The 12,674-nt window shown below is 42.8% G+C and overlaps 1 protein-coding gene across 4 annotated transcripts in view; it reads left to right on the plus strand.

Moving 5' to 3' along the window:
- The first annotated feature begins 9,689 nt into the window (after positions 1-9,689).
- The window catches only part of LOC112252550 (protein MTSS 2), a 36,292-nt gene continuing 33,307 nt past the window's right edge, over positions 9,690-12,674 (plus strand). For 3 of the 4 annotated variants that reach the window (XM_024423854.2, XM_024423855.2, XM_024423858.2), the window contains exon 1: positions 9,691-10,570. In XM_024423854.2, coding sequence (XP_024279622.1) covers positions 10,502-10,570 — 69 coding nt within the window. In that variant the 5' untranslated portion in view covers positions 9,691-10,501. Of the gene's footprint in view, positions 10,571-12,674 lie in introns of all 4 variants that reach the window. The other variant, XM_024423857.2, reaches the window with a different exon arrangement.

Here is a 12,674-nt window from a genome sequence, read left to right on the forward strand (position 1 = left end):
CGGGACATGGACACATACAAGAAGCCCGCTATGACCTCCGCCGAGACATCAAACATGCAAAAGGACAATACAGGAGGAAGGTGGAATCCTATTACACCGGCTCCAACGCTCGTCGTATGTGGCAGGGTTTGCAGATGGATTACAGAGGGAAACCCGTGAGATGCCCAGTGATGCAGAACTCCAAAATGAACTAAATGCCTTTTATGCTTGCTTTGAGTAATACGACACTGAGTCTCGCGTGAAAGCTTCCATTGTTCCGGATGACTGTGTGATCTCGCTCTCCGTGGCCGATGTGAGTCAAACTTTTTTAAAGGTTAATACTCGCAAAGCTGCCAGGCCAGACGGAATACCAGGGCGCGTTCTCAGAGCATTCGCAGACCAGCTGGCAAGTGTCTTCACGGACATTTTCATCTCTCCTTGTCCCAGTCTGTAATCCCAACATCTTTCAAGGTGACTATTAATGTCCCTGTTCCCAAGAACTCCAAGGTAAATGACTATCGCCCTGTAGCACTCACATCTGTAATTATCAAGTTCTTTGAAAGGCTAGTCATGACACACATCAACACGATCATCCCAGACACCCTGGACCCACTCCAAATGCCCCACCACCAACCACCCCACCCCACCACCGACCACCCCTCCTCTCTGATTAAATAGGGTCCCAAGTATCCAAAAATGTCATCAGTGCTTTTAAAGTTGATGACACTGCTCTTAAAATAGCGTGTTCTCTCATCTGTAAAATAAATATCCAGAACTGATTAGTGTTATTAGTTTGGATGGCTGCCCTACACTATGTATGCCTGACTCTATCTGTATATGTGTGTACTGTAACTCTATACTGTATATTTAATGTCTCACAGGAGCAACAAACAGCCTGTTATTTTGTGTATTTCAATTACACCATGTGACTATGTGCTTGGTTCCAGATGTTTGAGCCTATCTGGGATCCAGTGCAAGGCGTTCTGTGGCTAGTTTACAGCAGCCTGCATTTCCTCATACATGACATGTGTTGTGTACAGTACTGTAATATAAAGGCAGAGTGATTGGTGTCTGTAAGGAGATGTATACTGAAATGACAGAGTAAAGTCATAAGCAGCATTGCCACGTACACAAACTGGACATTTACTGTAGTGGTGCTCGGTAAATATGAAATATTAGGGTTGCTACACTCTTAGTAAAAGAAAGTTCCAAAAGGGTTCTTCACTGTCCCCATAGGAGAACCCTTTTTGGTTCAGGGTAGAACCCTTTTGGGTTCCAGGAAATGGTTTAACATGGCTCACATCAATAACAGCCAGTGGAAAGGCTGGTCATGGCTCACATCAACACCATCATGCCGGAAACCCTAGACCCACTCCAATTCGCACACCGCCCCAACAGATCCACAGATGACGCAATCTCAATCGCACTCCACACTGCCCTTTCCCACCTGGACAAAAGGAACACCTATGTGAGAATGCTGTTGATTGACTACAGCTCAGTGTTCAACACCATAGTGCCCTCAAATCTCATCACTAAGCTAAGGACCCTGGGACTAAACACCTCCCTCTGCAACTGGATCCTGGACTTCCTGACAGGCCGCCCCCAGGTGGTAAGGGTAGGTAACAACACATCTGCCATACTGATCTTCAACACTGGGGCCCCTTAGGTGCGTGCTTAGTCTCCTCCTGTACTCCCTGTTCACATATGACTGCGTGGCCACACACAACTCCAACACCATTATTAAGTTTGCTGACAACACAACAGTGGTAGGCCTGATCACCGACAACTATGAGACAGCCTATAGGGAGGAGGTCAGAGACCTGGCAGTGTGGTGCCAGGACAACAACCTCTCCCTCATTGTGAGCAAGACAAAGGCGCTGATCGTGGACTATAGGAAGAGGAAGGCCGAACAGGCCCCCATTAAAATCAACAGGGGTGAGGAGGAGCGGGTCGAGAGTTTCTTGGTGTCTACATCACCAACGAAATATCATGGTCCAAACACACCAAGACACTTATGAAGAGGGCACGACAACACCTTTTCCCCCTCAGGAGAATGAAAAGATTTGGCATGGGTCCCCAGATTCTCAAAACGTTCTACAGCTGCTCCATCGAGAGCATCCTGATCTGTTGCATCACCGCCTGGTATAGCAATTGCTCGGCATCTGACAGTAAGGCGCTACAGAGGGTAGTGTGGATGGCCCAGTACATCACTGGGGCCAAGCTTCCTGACATCCAGGACCTATATACTAGGCGGTGTCAGAGGAAGGCCCAAAAAATGGTCAAAAAGACTCCAGTCACCCAAGTCATAGACTGTTCTCTCTGCTACCGCACAGCAAGTGGTACCGGAAAGCCAAGTCTAGGACCAAAAGACTCCTTAACACCTTTCTACCCCCAAGCCATAAATAAGACTGCTGAACAATTAATCATATGACCTCGACTAACCTGTTCCCCCGCACATTGACTCAGTACCGGTACCCCCTGTATATGGCCTCATTATTGTTTTGTAATTTTCTCGTGTTACTTTTTTTACTTTGTTTATTTAGTAAATATTTTCTTAATTCTATTTCTTGAACTGCATTGTTGGTTAAGGGCTTGTAAGTAAACATTTCAAGGTAAGGGGTCTACCTGTTGTATTCAGCGCATTTGACAAATAAAAATGTATTTGATTTTTTTGGACATGGAACCAAAAGAGTTCTTTATGGTTCTCCTATGGGGACAGCTGAAGAACCTTTTTAGGTTCTAGATAGCACGTTTTTTCTAAGCGTGTAAATGCTGTGGTGCACAGTTCAGAATTATCTGTCCAACAGAGCCCAGGAATGCACAATGTCCCAACATCGCGTAACCATTTCCCAGGACTGTATTTGTGTTTTCTGGGTATTTGTTTGGGAGTGAATATGCCTGTGTTTATTGTCCGTGAGGGTTTATTTTCCCATTTGAAGTATCACTGTGCATTTGTGCGTGTGTGTATAAGTGTGTGCGTCTGTATTTGTCAAGTAAATCTCACTCTGAAATTCCCCTGGTGTAATGTGGCCTCTCTCTCTCTCTCTCTCTCTCTCTCTCATGTTCACACTCATGCTCTCTCTCTCTCTCTGAGATATACCGGGGGAAGCACACTTGTCTGTGGCTCCTTTGAACGAATCACTGGGCTAGCCAGGCAGGCGGAACGGGGGGATTCCACAGGCTCACATGTTCCATGTCAACCTAACCCACCAGTTTGTCTCTGGGGATCTTCTCCAGCTCCCCTGACCTTAGTGGAGGTGTCAGGGTTGCGGAGAGGGGGTACTATAGGGGTACCGATGGAGGAAGATGGGGTAAGAAGAGGTGGGAGAGAAGGGAATGGTGGGGGAAGTAGAGACAAGCGAGAAGGGAAAGTGCAGGGAAATATAGGGGAAGAGGAGGAAACATGGGGAAGAGGGAAAAGATGGGGGGAAGGGAGATGGAGGAAGGGAAGTATGGAGAGACCGAGAGAGGGAGGTCAAAGAGAAGGCCTCGCGGCCCCAGGACAAGGCTCCAGGGAGGGCCTTTGGTACCGCCACTCTACAGGGAGTTGTTTCATTTACATCAGCTCATTCATTAGCTGGCCTCCCTCTGTTTGAAGGCTTCTGTCAAACACTCAATAGTGCAGCATGCCACTGTGTCTGATTGTGTTCACATGGAACCATTACTTAGGAAGAAGCTCTATGGACATAGAAGTGTCTGCTAGATGTTGTTGATGTATGTGTCCCAAATGGCACTCTATTCTCTATATAGACCAAAAGTAGTGCCCTACATATGGAACAGGGTGCCATTTGGGACGCATCCATGATGGAGGTACAGTATGTGCTGGTGAAGAGCACTCAAACCCCACCCCCACGCACCCCACAGAGAGGTCACTTTCAAGAGGCCTTCAGTTTATGGAGTGGGTCTTGTAAGTTCCACTTTTAGCCAAAGATCACGTTTAAAGTCAAGGTCAACACCGAGTCTCATATTGCAGCTGGCTTGCCACAGAGAAGGTCAAATGTTGGGCCTGCTTCTTTTTGTCCTGGTGTGAGGTGAGGATTTTGGATATCCTGCATCTGTTTCTCACTGAGAGCATTGAATACAGCTGTCAGCAAGAGCAGAATATTCGTCTAACTCAATCAAGCAACTATGGCGTTTTTGCAGCTATTGTGGAGGGCATTTCCTTTGGTTTTTGCAGTTTTTCTGGATGATATTATATTCACTCAGTTCCTACTATAGTTTAGAATGTAAGTGTAAGATGTGTATTGTTGAGATCTACAGGTAACTGACAGAATAATGGAAACACTTGAGTAAATGAGGGATACAAAGTATGTTGAAAGCAGGTGCTTTCACACAGGTGTGGTTCCTGAGTTAATTACGCAATCAACATCCCATCATGCTTAGGGTCATGCATACAAATGCTGGGCATGCCATTTGTTTTGGATACCAAGGCTATGCCGCAGTAGGATGGCAATGCACCCATCCACAGGGAACGAGTGGTCACTGAATGGTTTGATGAGCATGAAAACAATGTAAACCAAATGCCAATGCTGTCTCAGTCATCAAAACTCAACCCAATTGAACACTTATGGGAGATTCTGGAGCAGCACACGAGACAGCGTTTTCCTCCACCATCATCAACAAAACACTCAATTATGGAATAGTTGTGGAAGAATGGTGTCACATCTTTCCAATAGAGTTCCAGACACTTGTAGAATCTATGCCAAGGTACATTGACGCTGTTATGGCTCATGGTGGCCCACACCTATTAGGAAGCTTTATGTTGGCATTTCCTTTATTGTGGCAGTTACCTGTATGTGTGTGGCCCAATCGTTATGGTACACAATTTGATTCAGACTATCACAGGGCAATGCCTCCTGCCTCAATTCATCAGCTTATGCAATATCAGATCCACCAAACACATTGGAACCTTTTGCTTTATTGTATACTGCCAAATATTAGATGGTGTGAAATTGGATTACAAGGTATTAACACATTCCAACTTGTGTGTAATTGCACATTATGGACACCAATAGTTCAGCCTAGCTGAGTCCAATCATCTGCCAGGATGAGACCCCCCCTTGTGGGTTCATCTTATTTACAGCCTGGCGAAGCCCTTCGTGTCGAAACGTTGGGAGCAATCAACAGTGTGCAGGCATTTACATTGTATTCATTTAGCAGACGCTCTAATTCAGAGCGACTTAAAGTTAGTACATTCATCTTAAGCTAGCTAGGTGGGACAACCACATATCACAATCATAGTAAGTAAAAATGTTCTCAAAGTAGCTATCAGCAAAGTCAGAGCGAGTAAGGGGGGAAAGTTTGAGTTACAGTAAGCGCCAAAAATATCATCAGTTTACTTCTTGTAACCTGCACCTGCATGTTACTGGATTTGCATACTTTAAAACGTATTTAGTGAACATATTTACTTAACTTGGGACGACATACAGGGATTACTTACGTAACAGCCGTGCCTAGTATTTGGAGGAACAATAGTAAATCATTATTGATTTTATGGTCAAGTGGACATATGGCCAGCTGACCCCGGAGTAGACCCCAGACGTCCCTATGTTATCCCTCACCAAGGGTAACCTAATGCAGCAGGCGTAAACGAAATGCCTGAAACTAGATCCCCTACATACTGGTCTTGACGAGAGGAAACAAAAAACTGTCTGGGGAGGTTCTCTTCTGCGCTATTCAATCAACCCAGTAAATGTGGAGGAGAAGTTAAGATGGAATGTAACCTTGTTAACGTCCAAAAGTCGAGTCACAGGCTCTCTTTCCATTTCCCTGAAAACGGGAACATCCGGCTGTTTGGGACTTGGCAGAGGGTACAGAAAGGGTGATAAACCCAAGAGGCAGGGGGGCCCAAGGGATCATGGGTAAGGCCTTGCTAGGGGGTCAAAGGTCACATTCAATCATGGTGGGCATCTTTCTCTTTTTAGATCGGCTGTGGAGAGGGGCTCTCTCATGTGATCAGGTCAAGGTTGACAGAACTGCATGTTCCAGATGGAGTAGTCTGTTAGGAGGAGCTAGGACTGTTTCTGGTACCAGGCCAACCAGGTTCATGCTCTGTTAATGGAATGCTAAGACAACAGCTTGACTTAGATTTAAATGCTATGATGATTTTATGCAGTTATCACATTTTAAAATGAACATCACATGGTTTATATCGTTTTTTTTTGCCTATTTGGAAAGAAACTGTTCTTTCACTCCCACACCTAATGCAATGGTATATCCACGCACTGGCCATAGTGCAAAGGTCCAGGGATGTGTCTGAAATCTTTTATCTATTTTCACAGCTAGAATAATGAGCGCAATAGCTGGTGGTGGCGCGAAAAGGCTGTGTTTTAATGAATACACAAGTTTGAGGAGGTCTTGGCCAATGAACACGTTCCATGACTTAATACTGCATGCATGTGTCTCAAGTTCTGAAGGATATTAAAGGTCTTTGCATTGTCATCAACTCCAATTTGGCTGAGGGCACAGAATATTCTCATCCTGGTATTGATAGCCTAATACAGTTTATTAAATAGCGTAGGACACAGTAATGTGCGATAGCAACAGTAAAACAACATCAAGTGTTTGCGCAATAGCCTATGCTTGGAGTGTTAGCAGTCAACATTGTTGTAATTGACTTCAACGAGCCTAGCCTACATGTCTTTACGCATTGCACTTCTCCTAAAAAAAAACACTAGACCCCTATAAATTGTATTATATGTGTGATGCACATTCGCAATAAGCAAAATATAGCCTAGGCCTACCATTGATACTATATTATAGAACTGAATCATTTAAATACGTTTGGAGGAGCGCAGCTTTGGTAACCGGATGAGATGCGCTCTTTGGAGATGGGGATGGATACTTGAACAAGTGAAATGAAGGTATGCAGGTAGGCATATGTGTGTGTATGTTTTAGGATGTGCAGTATATTTTCAATTCAAGGCACTATGACGAATAGACCATTTAAACACCTTTATTCGATAGGCTACTTTGCAAGGCCAGAATAAAAAAGACACAGCACATTACTGTTGAACCAGACAGTATACAGCCCCTTCAGAAAGTATTCATACCCCATGACTTATTCCACATTTTGCTGTGTTACGGCCTGAATTTAAAAATGGATTGAATCTATTTTTTGTCTACACACAATACCCCATAATGACAAAGTGAAAACATGGTTTTAGAAATGATCGCAAATACAGAAGTACCTTTGGCAGTGATTACAGCTGTCAGTCTTTCTGGGTAAGTCTCGAAGAGCTTTCCACACCAGGATTGTGCAACATTTGCACATAATTATTTTCATAATTCTTCAAGCTCTGTCAAATTGGTAGTTGATCATTGCTAGACAACCATTTTAAGGTATTGCCATAGATTTTCAAGTAGATTTAAGTCAAAACTGTAACTCGGCAACTCAGGAACATTCACTGTTTTAAAGTCACCATTGGCCTCATGTTGGTTTCCTTCCTCTCGTGCAACTGAGTTAGGAAGGACGCCTGTATCTTTGTAGTGAATGGGTGTATTGATACACCATCCAAAGAGTAATTAATAACTTCCCGATTCTCAAAGGGATATTCAATGTCATCTTTTTTATTTTTATCTACCAATAAGTGCCCTTTACGAGGCATTAGAAAACCTCTCTGGTCTTTGTGGTTGAATCTGTGTTTGAAATTCACTGCTTGACTGAGGGACTTTACAGATAATTGTATGTGTGGGGTACAGAGAGGAGGTAGTCATTAAAAAATAATGTTAAACACTATTATTGAACACAGAGTGAGTCCATGCAACTTATTATGTGACTTGTTAGATCATTTTTACTCCTGAACTTATTTAGGCTTGCCATAACAAATGGGTTGAATACTTATTGTTCCAAGACACATTTTCAGCTTTTCATTTTTTATTAATTTGTAAACATTTTGAAAAGCATAACTCCACTTTTACATTATATGGTATTGTGTGTAGGCCAGTAACAAAACAATCTCAATTTAATCCATGTTAAATTCAGGCTGTAACACAACAAAATGTGGAAAAAGTCAAGGGGTGTGAATACTTTCTGAAGGCACTGTAGGTATGGGTAAGGGTAGCCTATGGAGGGCTTGATATAAATGGAAAACAATCTGTTTGGGGTCAGAAACATGATATCATGAATCGCTTCTCTCGTTCCATGGCACTGTATGCACACTTAGGCCTAAATATATTTACGAATAACATTTGCGCGTCTACACAAATGCTATACTTCTGTAAATTGTATCATTGCTTTTTGTGGGTCTTAAAACTTCCCATTAGCGCTGCATGAAATTGTCACTTTTGCGCTTGTTTTTAAAGACACCTCAAATACTGGCAACCCTCCGACCGCAGCGCAAGCGCACTGCTGTTAGAAGGTAAATAGCCAAGCCAGACATTATTTTGCTGTGCATAGATTGGTATAATGAGTACATTCAGATGCGTGGTCTGTGCCAAATTTTCTTCACAATACAATAAACATAGGCTCATTCTGTTCTGGACAACCCAAAGTACCGCGCCATGTCATCTTGTAACTGTACATCAAGCATAGTGATCATAAACGTTGACATTGTATATTATATGAGTTTTATGATATGGAAATGTGAAGTGCACATTTGGACTCAAGGGTGTTCGGCTTGCTTGTATGACATCAACATTATATTTATTATAATCATCAACGTCTCATCTTTTACAATACAATGAGTTCTCGTAATTTCCAGAATTTCCCTCACTCGGACAACAAAACATTTGCAAAAGTTGGCCAATTAGCGGGAGGGATGGAGGCAACTTTTTTCCGCACGGTGTTCAAGTTTAGAACTGCTGTCAGTCAAAACCCATACAGTCAAAACCCATGCAGCGCGGTGAAGCACAGAGACAGTGCTCTGACGTCATGTATCGCGTGGTACTGTCCAGCCACTGCGTTCCAATGTAGCCGCTTATCAGTCTCCAATGTTTAACTCGTATACGGGTAGAAGTGTAAAAGGCTACACTTAAGTTACGTAAGCTTTCAAGATCTTCAAAGTCTCAAGCTTGACACATTGAGAGTGGATAATTGATTTCCGTCATACAGCCTTACAGTCTTACGGAAAGTGAGTATAAACAGAAGAGTTGGCGTTTTCCCCCCTTACTAAAGCCATCATTCACTGAATTAGGTAATAAGGGAAAATCGTGCAGACACACATGCATTTGTGGGTTGGTGGTGGAGGAGGGAGGGAGGGAGGGAGGTGGTTTCAGTGTCGGGATATTTTTTTTTTTTTTTTTTGCTGAGGATGCCAAGAGGCTGAGCGAGGTCTGTGGTTCAGACTAACTGGGCTGCAGGCCCACATACAGGCCTCTGACAGACTCATCATGGCTGCCCACGTGGTTGGGGAAACACTGAACCAGAATCTGGCTTTACAGGAGACGGTGATATGGCGATTCTCCTTTAAGCCCAAGAAGCAGTCATTCAACATGCCATTTACTAGCTTTTCAAGTTTAATCAGGTCAAAATACGTTCTTTACTCACCAATTAGCAACTATCATCATTTACGCATGGACTTCCAAAAAAGGTCTAAATAAAAAGTTACATGCAACTGAAAAAAAAATATTCTGCACAGTAGACAATTTACAAAAAATTTTGGGATTTCAGATACCTTTTATTGTTGTCACACATGTGGAATAAAGAACAGTTCATATTTCAAACAACAACGGCGGTCAATTTTGTTGCTATGCAATGTAATTAATACCGCTAGTGTTATTACTAAAGAAAAACATTAAGGTTCCTTTAACTTGAAATTACATGTTTGCTTAAAATAACATATTCAGCAGCATATGTGCATGGTGGGGTCTAGATGTTGTGTTGGATCCATTGTTGCTTTGCAACAAAAACTCGGGATTGATACAGTCAATGATGAACAGGCGCGTGCATGCTGAAAGCACATTTGGAGCTGGGGATATCCTTTGTTTTTCTCTTCAGAGTATGCTTGAATGAGAATACGGACTCACTTTTGTTTGAATCGGGGGTGTCCCTCCCTCCACGCTGCATGTGACAAAAACACTGACCGGCCCCCTTCAATTCCTATGGATCGAACTACAGAACCTCCGCTTCAAGACATCTGTTCCTTTCTAACAGAGCGCGCCCCCGTTTCCAGAGCTGTGACTGAACGACTGACTCTCGTGGTCCTCGGACTGGTGATTTCCATATTTGCCCGTGAAATCAACCAAAGATGAAGATCGACGTTGACTCAAACTCACCCTGCTCTTCTTTTCGCAGTATGTAGACTGGAGGGAATTGGAACAAGGATTTTGCCTCCTCTCCATCACTCTCGTCCGAGCAGAGAGAGTCGCCACCGAGCGTCAAAAGTCCGGTGCCATTGAGTAGTCGATTTCTTTTTGTCTGCCCTCTAGCCGGGGGTTTCGCATCCTCTGCGTCTGGCTTGGATGGGAAAGGACATCGAAGGGCGAGTGAAAAGATCGGGGTTCTGATGTTTGAATATTTTGCACTTCTGGACATTTAATTCGTATTAAATCGTTCAGTCATCGTTGAGAGACTACTGTGATTATGGAGTCGGTAGAAAAGGAGTGCGGAGCGTTGGGTGGATTATTCCAAGCTATCGTCAACGACATGAAGGTACCAGAGCTCGATTAATGTCGACAGGTTTTACCGAGCTATTGCATTGATGATCAGACGCAATTTACTGCCTTTGTTTCCTCTCCTATTCCCTACCCCCTCACTGGCTATGCAATAGCATAAATTGTGATACATATTTTTCCTTTGTGTTATTTGCCTAGAGTGGGCAGGTTTGTAGGGGGGCAGCTATTCTGCTGACGACCAACATGTATGTCCTTGAATAGAATCAGGCTGTTTATTTTTTTAATGAGTTAATATTTGTAGGCTATAGGCTATACTTTGTTATGCAAAATGTATGTTATACTATTGTTATCATTTAACTAAATAATAACAGAATAATGTCTGAATTTAAAAAAGCCTGGGTTCCCATTGACCCACCTCCTAATCAGTCACTGTTATAACCACAGTTATTATGGATGTCTTGATGGATGTATGACAGCTCACTAACCTAATCTGACAAACATGACAAACAACCTTTATACCACCTCAACAGCTGGGATGTGGACATATGAAGCATGATGCATACATTGATCACATAACCCATTACATGTTTTTAGTGTGTGCCTACACATTTTCCTGTGTCTAACGTCAGGCCAATGATGGAGAGAGGGGTTGATTGATCAATTTTGGCGACCCCTTCTCATCCAGGAAGGCACCTCTTTGACAAAGACATCATGTGTCAAATCACTTGACCATTATGGCCACTAGGCCCTGGTCCCTGTTGGCTGTGGTCTGGCTCACGGACACCATATGGCCACTGGCCAGTGTCCACCACCAAAGATTGTGATGTCTCTCTTTATATTTAGACGATGGGGGTTTTGGGGAATGGGCAGCCAAGCTGGACAAGTGCATATCGGTTGAGGCCGTGGCCTGGTTTGGTCTGTTGTACAAAAGATGGAAAGTATGAACAGGCATGGTCATCAGCCGTGGAGGAAGACAAGTTGGGTCGCTGCCAAGAATTGTTGGGTGACATTGTTCTACGAGGATAGGCTAGGGGAAAACCAGGACGAAGGTAACATTTGTAGCTTTTTCCCTAATTACTCAGAGATCGTTAGAGCTAGAGACTCCATATTTTATGACAAAACACTTATATATATCCTCTATCATTAGCAACTGTAATTTCATTTCTAAGATAAACTAGTTGCAATGAAATAGACAGAGAACATAACTACTGCTCTGTTATTTATGTACCTGTTGGTAGTGCGGGAGTAACAGAGCATTGGGGCGAAAGTAACAGCTGGCGAGTGCACAAAATCTGTCTTATCTCCATGTTTCTGGTTTGTAATGCTTATTACATTCAACAAATGTACTGTCGATTTGAATAATTTATGCTATAGGTTTATACACAATATTTTGCCACACAATATTAGTCAGACTAAAATGGATGACATAATAGCTTTATTAACCATAATTTTCTCATCTTACCTGAATGGGGATGTAGTAGGAGGTGTTTTTCACAATTTTCACTGACTATTCATGCTTAGCCCTTCCAATCAGGTGCGCTCCTGCTGTTCTTGTCATACATGATAGAATAAATGTCTGAATGCCCTTCACAAAGGGCAAACTCATCATGCTCATCACATTTCCATGTAATTGACCAACAGAATCATGAAGATATACTAATCAAATCAACATGTGATTTGTCATATACACATGGTTAGCAGATGTTAATGGTCACATACACATGGTTAGCAGATGTTAATGGTCACATACACATGGTTAGCAGCGAAATACTTGTGTTTCTATTTCCAACAGTGCAGTAATATCTAACAAGTATTCTAACAATTCCCCAACAACTACCTGATACTCACAAATCTAAAGGGATGGAATAAGAATATGTACATATAAATATACGGATGAACGATAGCTGAGCGGCATAGGCAAGATGGTATAAGGTACAGTATATACATATGAGATGAGTAATGTAAGATATGTTAACTTTATTAAAGTGGCATTTATTAAAGTGGCCAGTGATAAGAGTCTCTATGTAGGCAGCAGCCTCTCTGAGTTAGTGATTGCTGTTTAGCAGTCTGATGGCCTTGAGATAGAAGCTGTTTTTCAGTCTCTTGGTCCCAGCTTTGATGCCTTCTGGATGGTAGCGGGT

Source organism: Oncorhynchus tshawytscha, linkage group LG06 (genome assembly GCF_018296145.1).
Source record: "Oncorhynchus tshawytscha isolate Ot180627B linkage group LG06, Otsh_v2.0, whole genome shotgun sequence".
NCBI classification, from domain to species: Eukaryota; Metazoa; Chordata; class Actinopteri; order Salmoniformes; family Salmonidae; genus Oncorhynchus; species Oncorhynchus tshawytscha.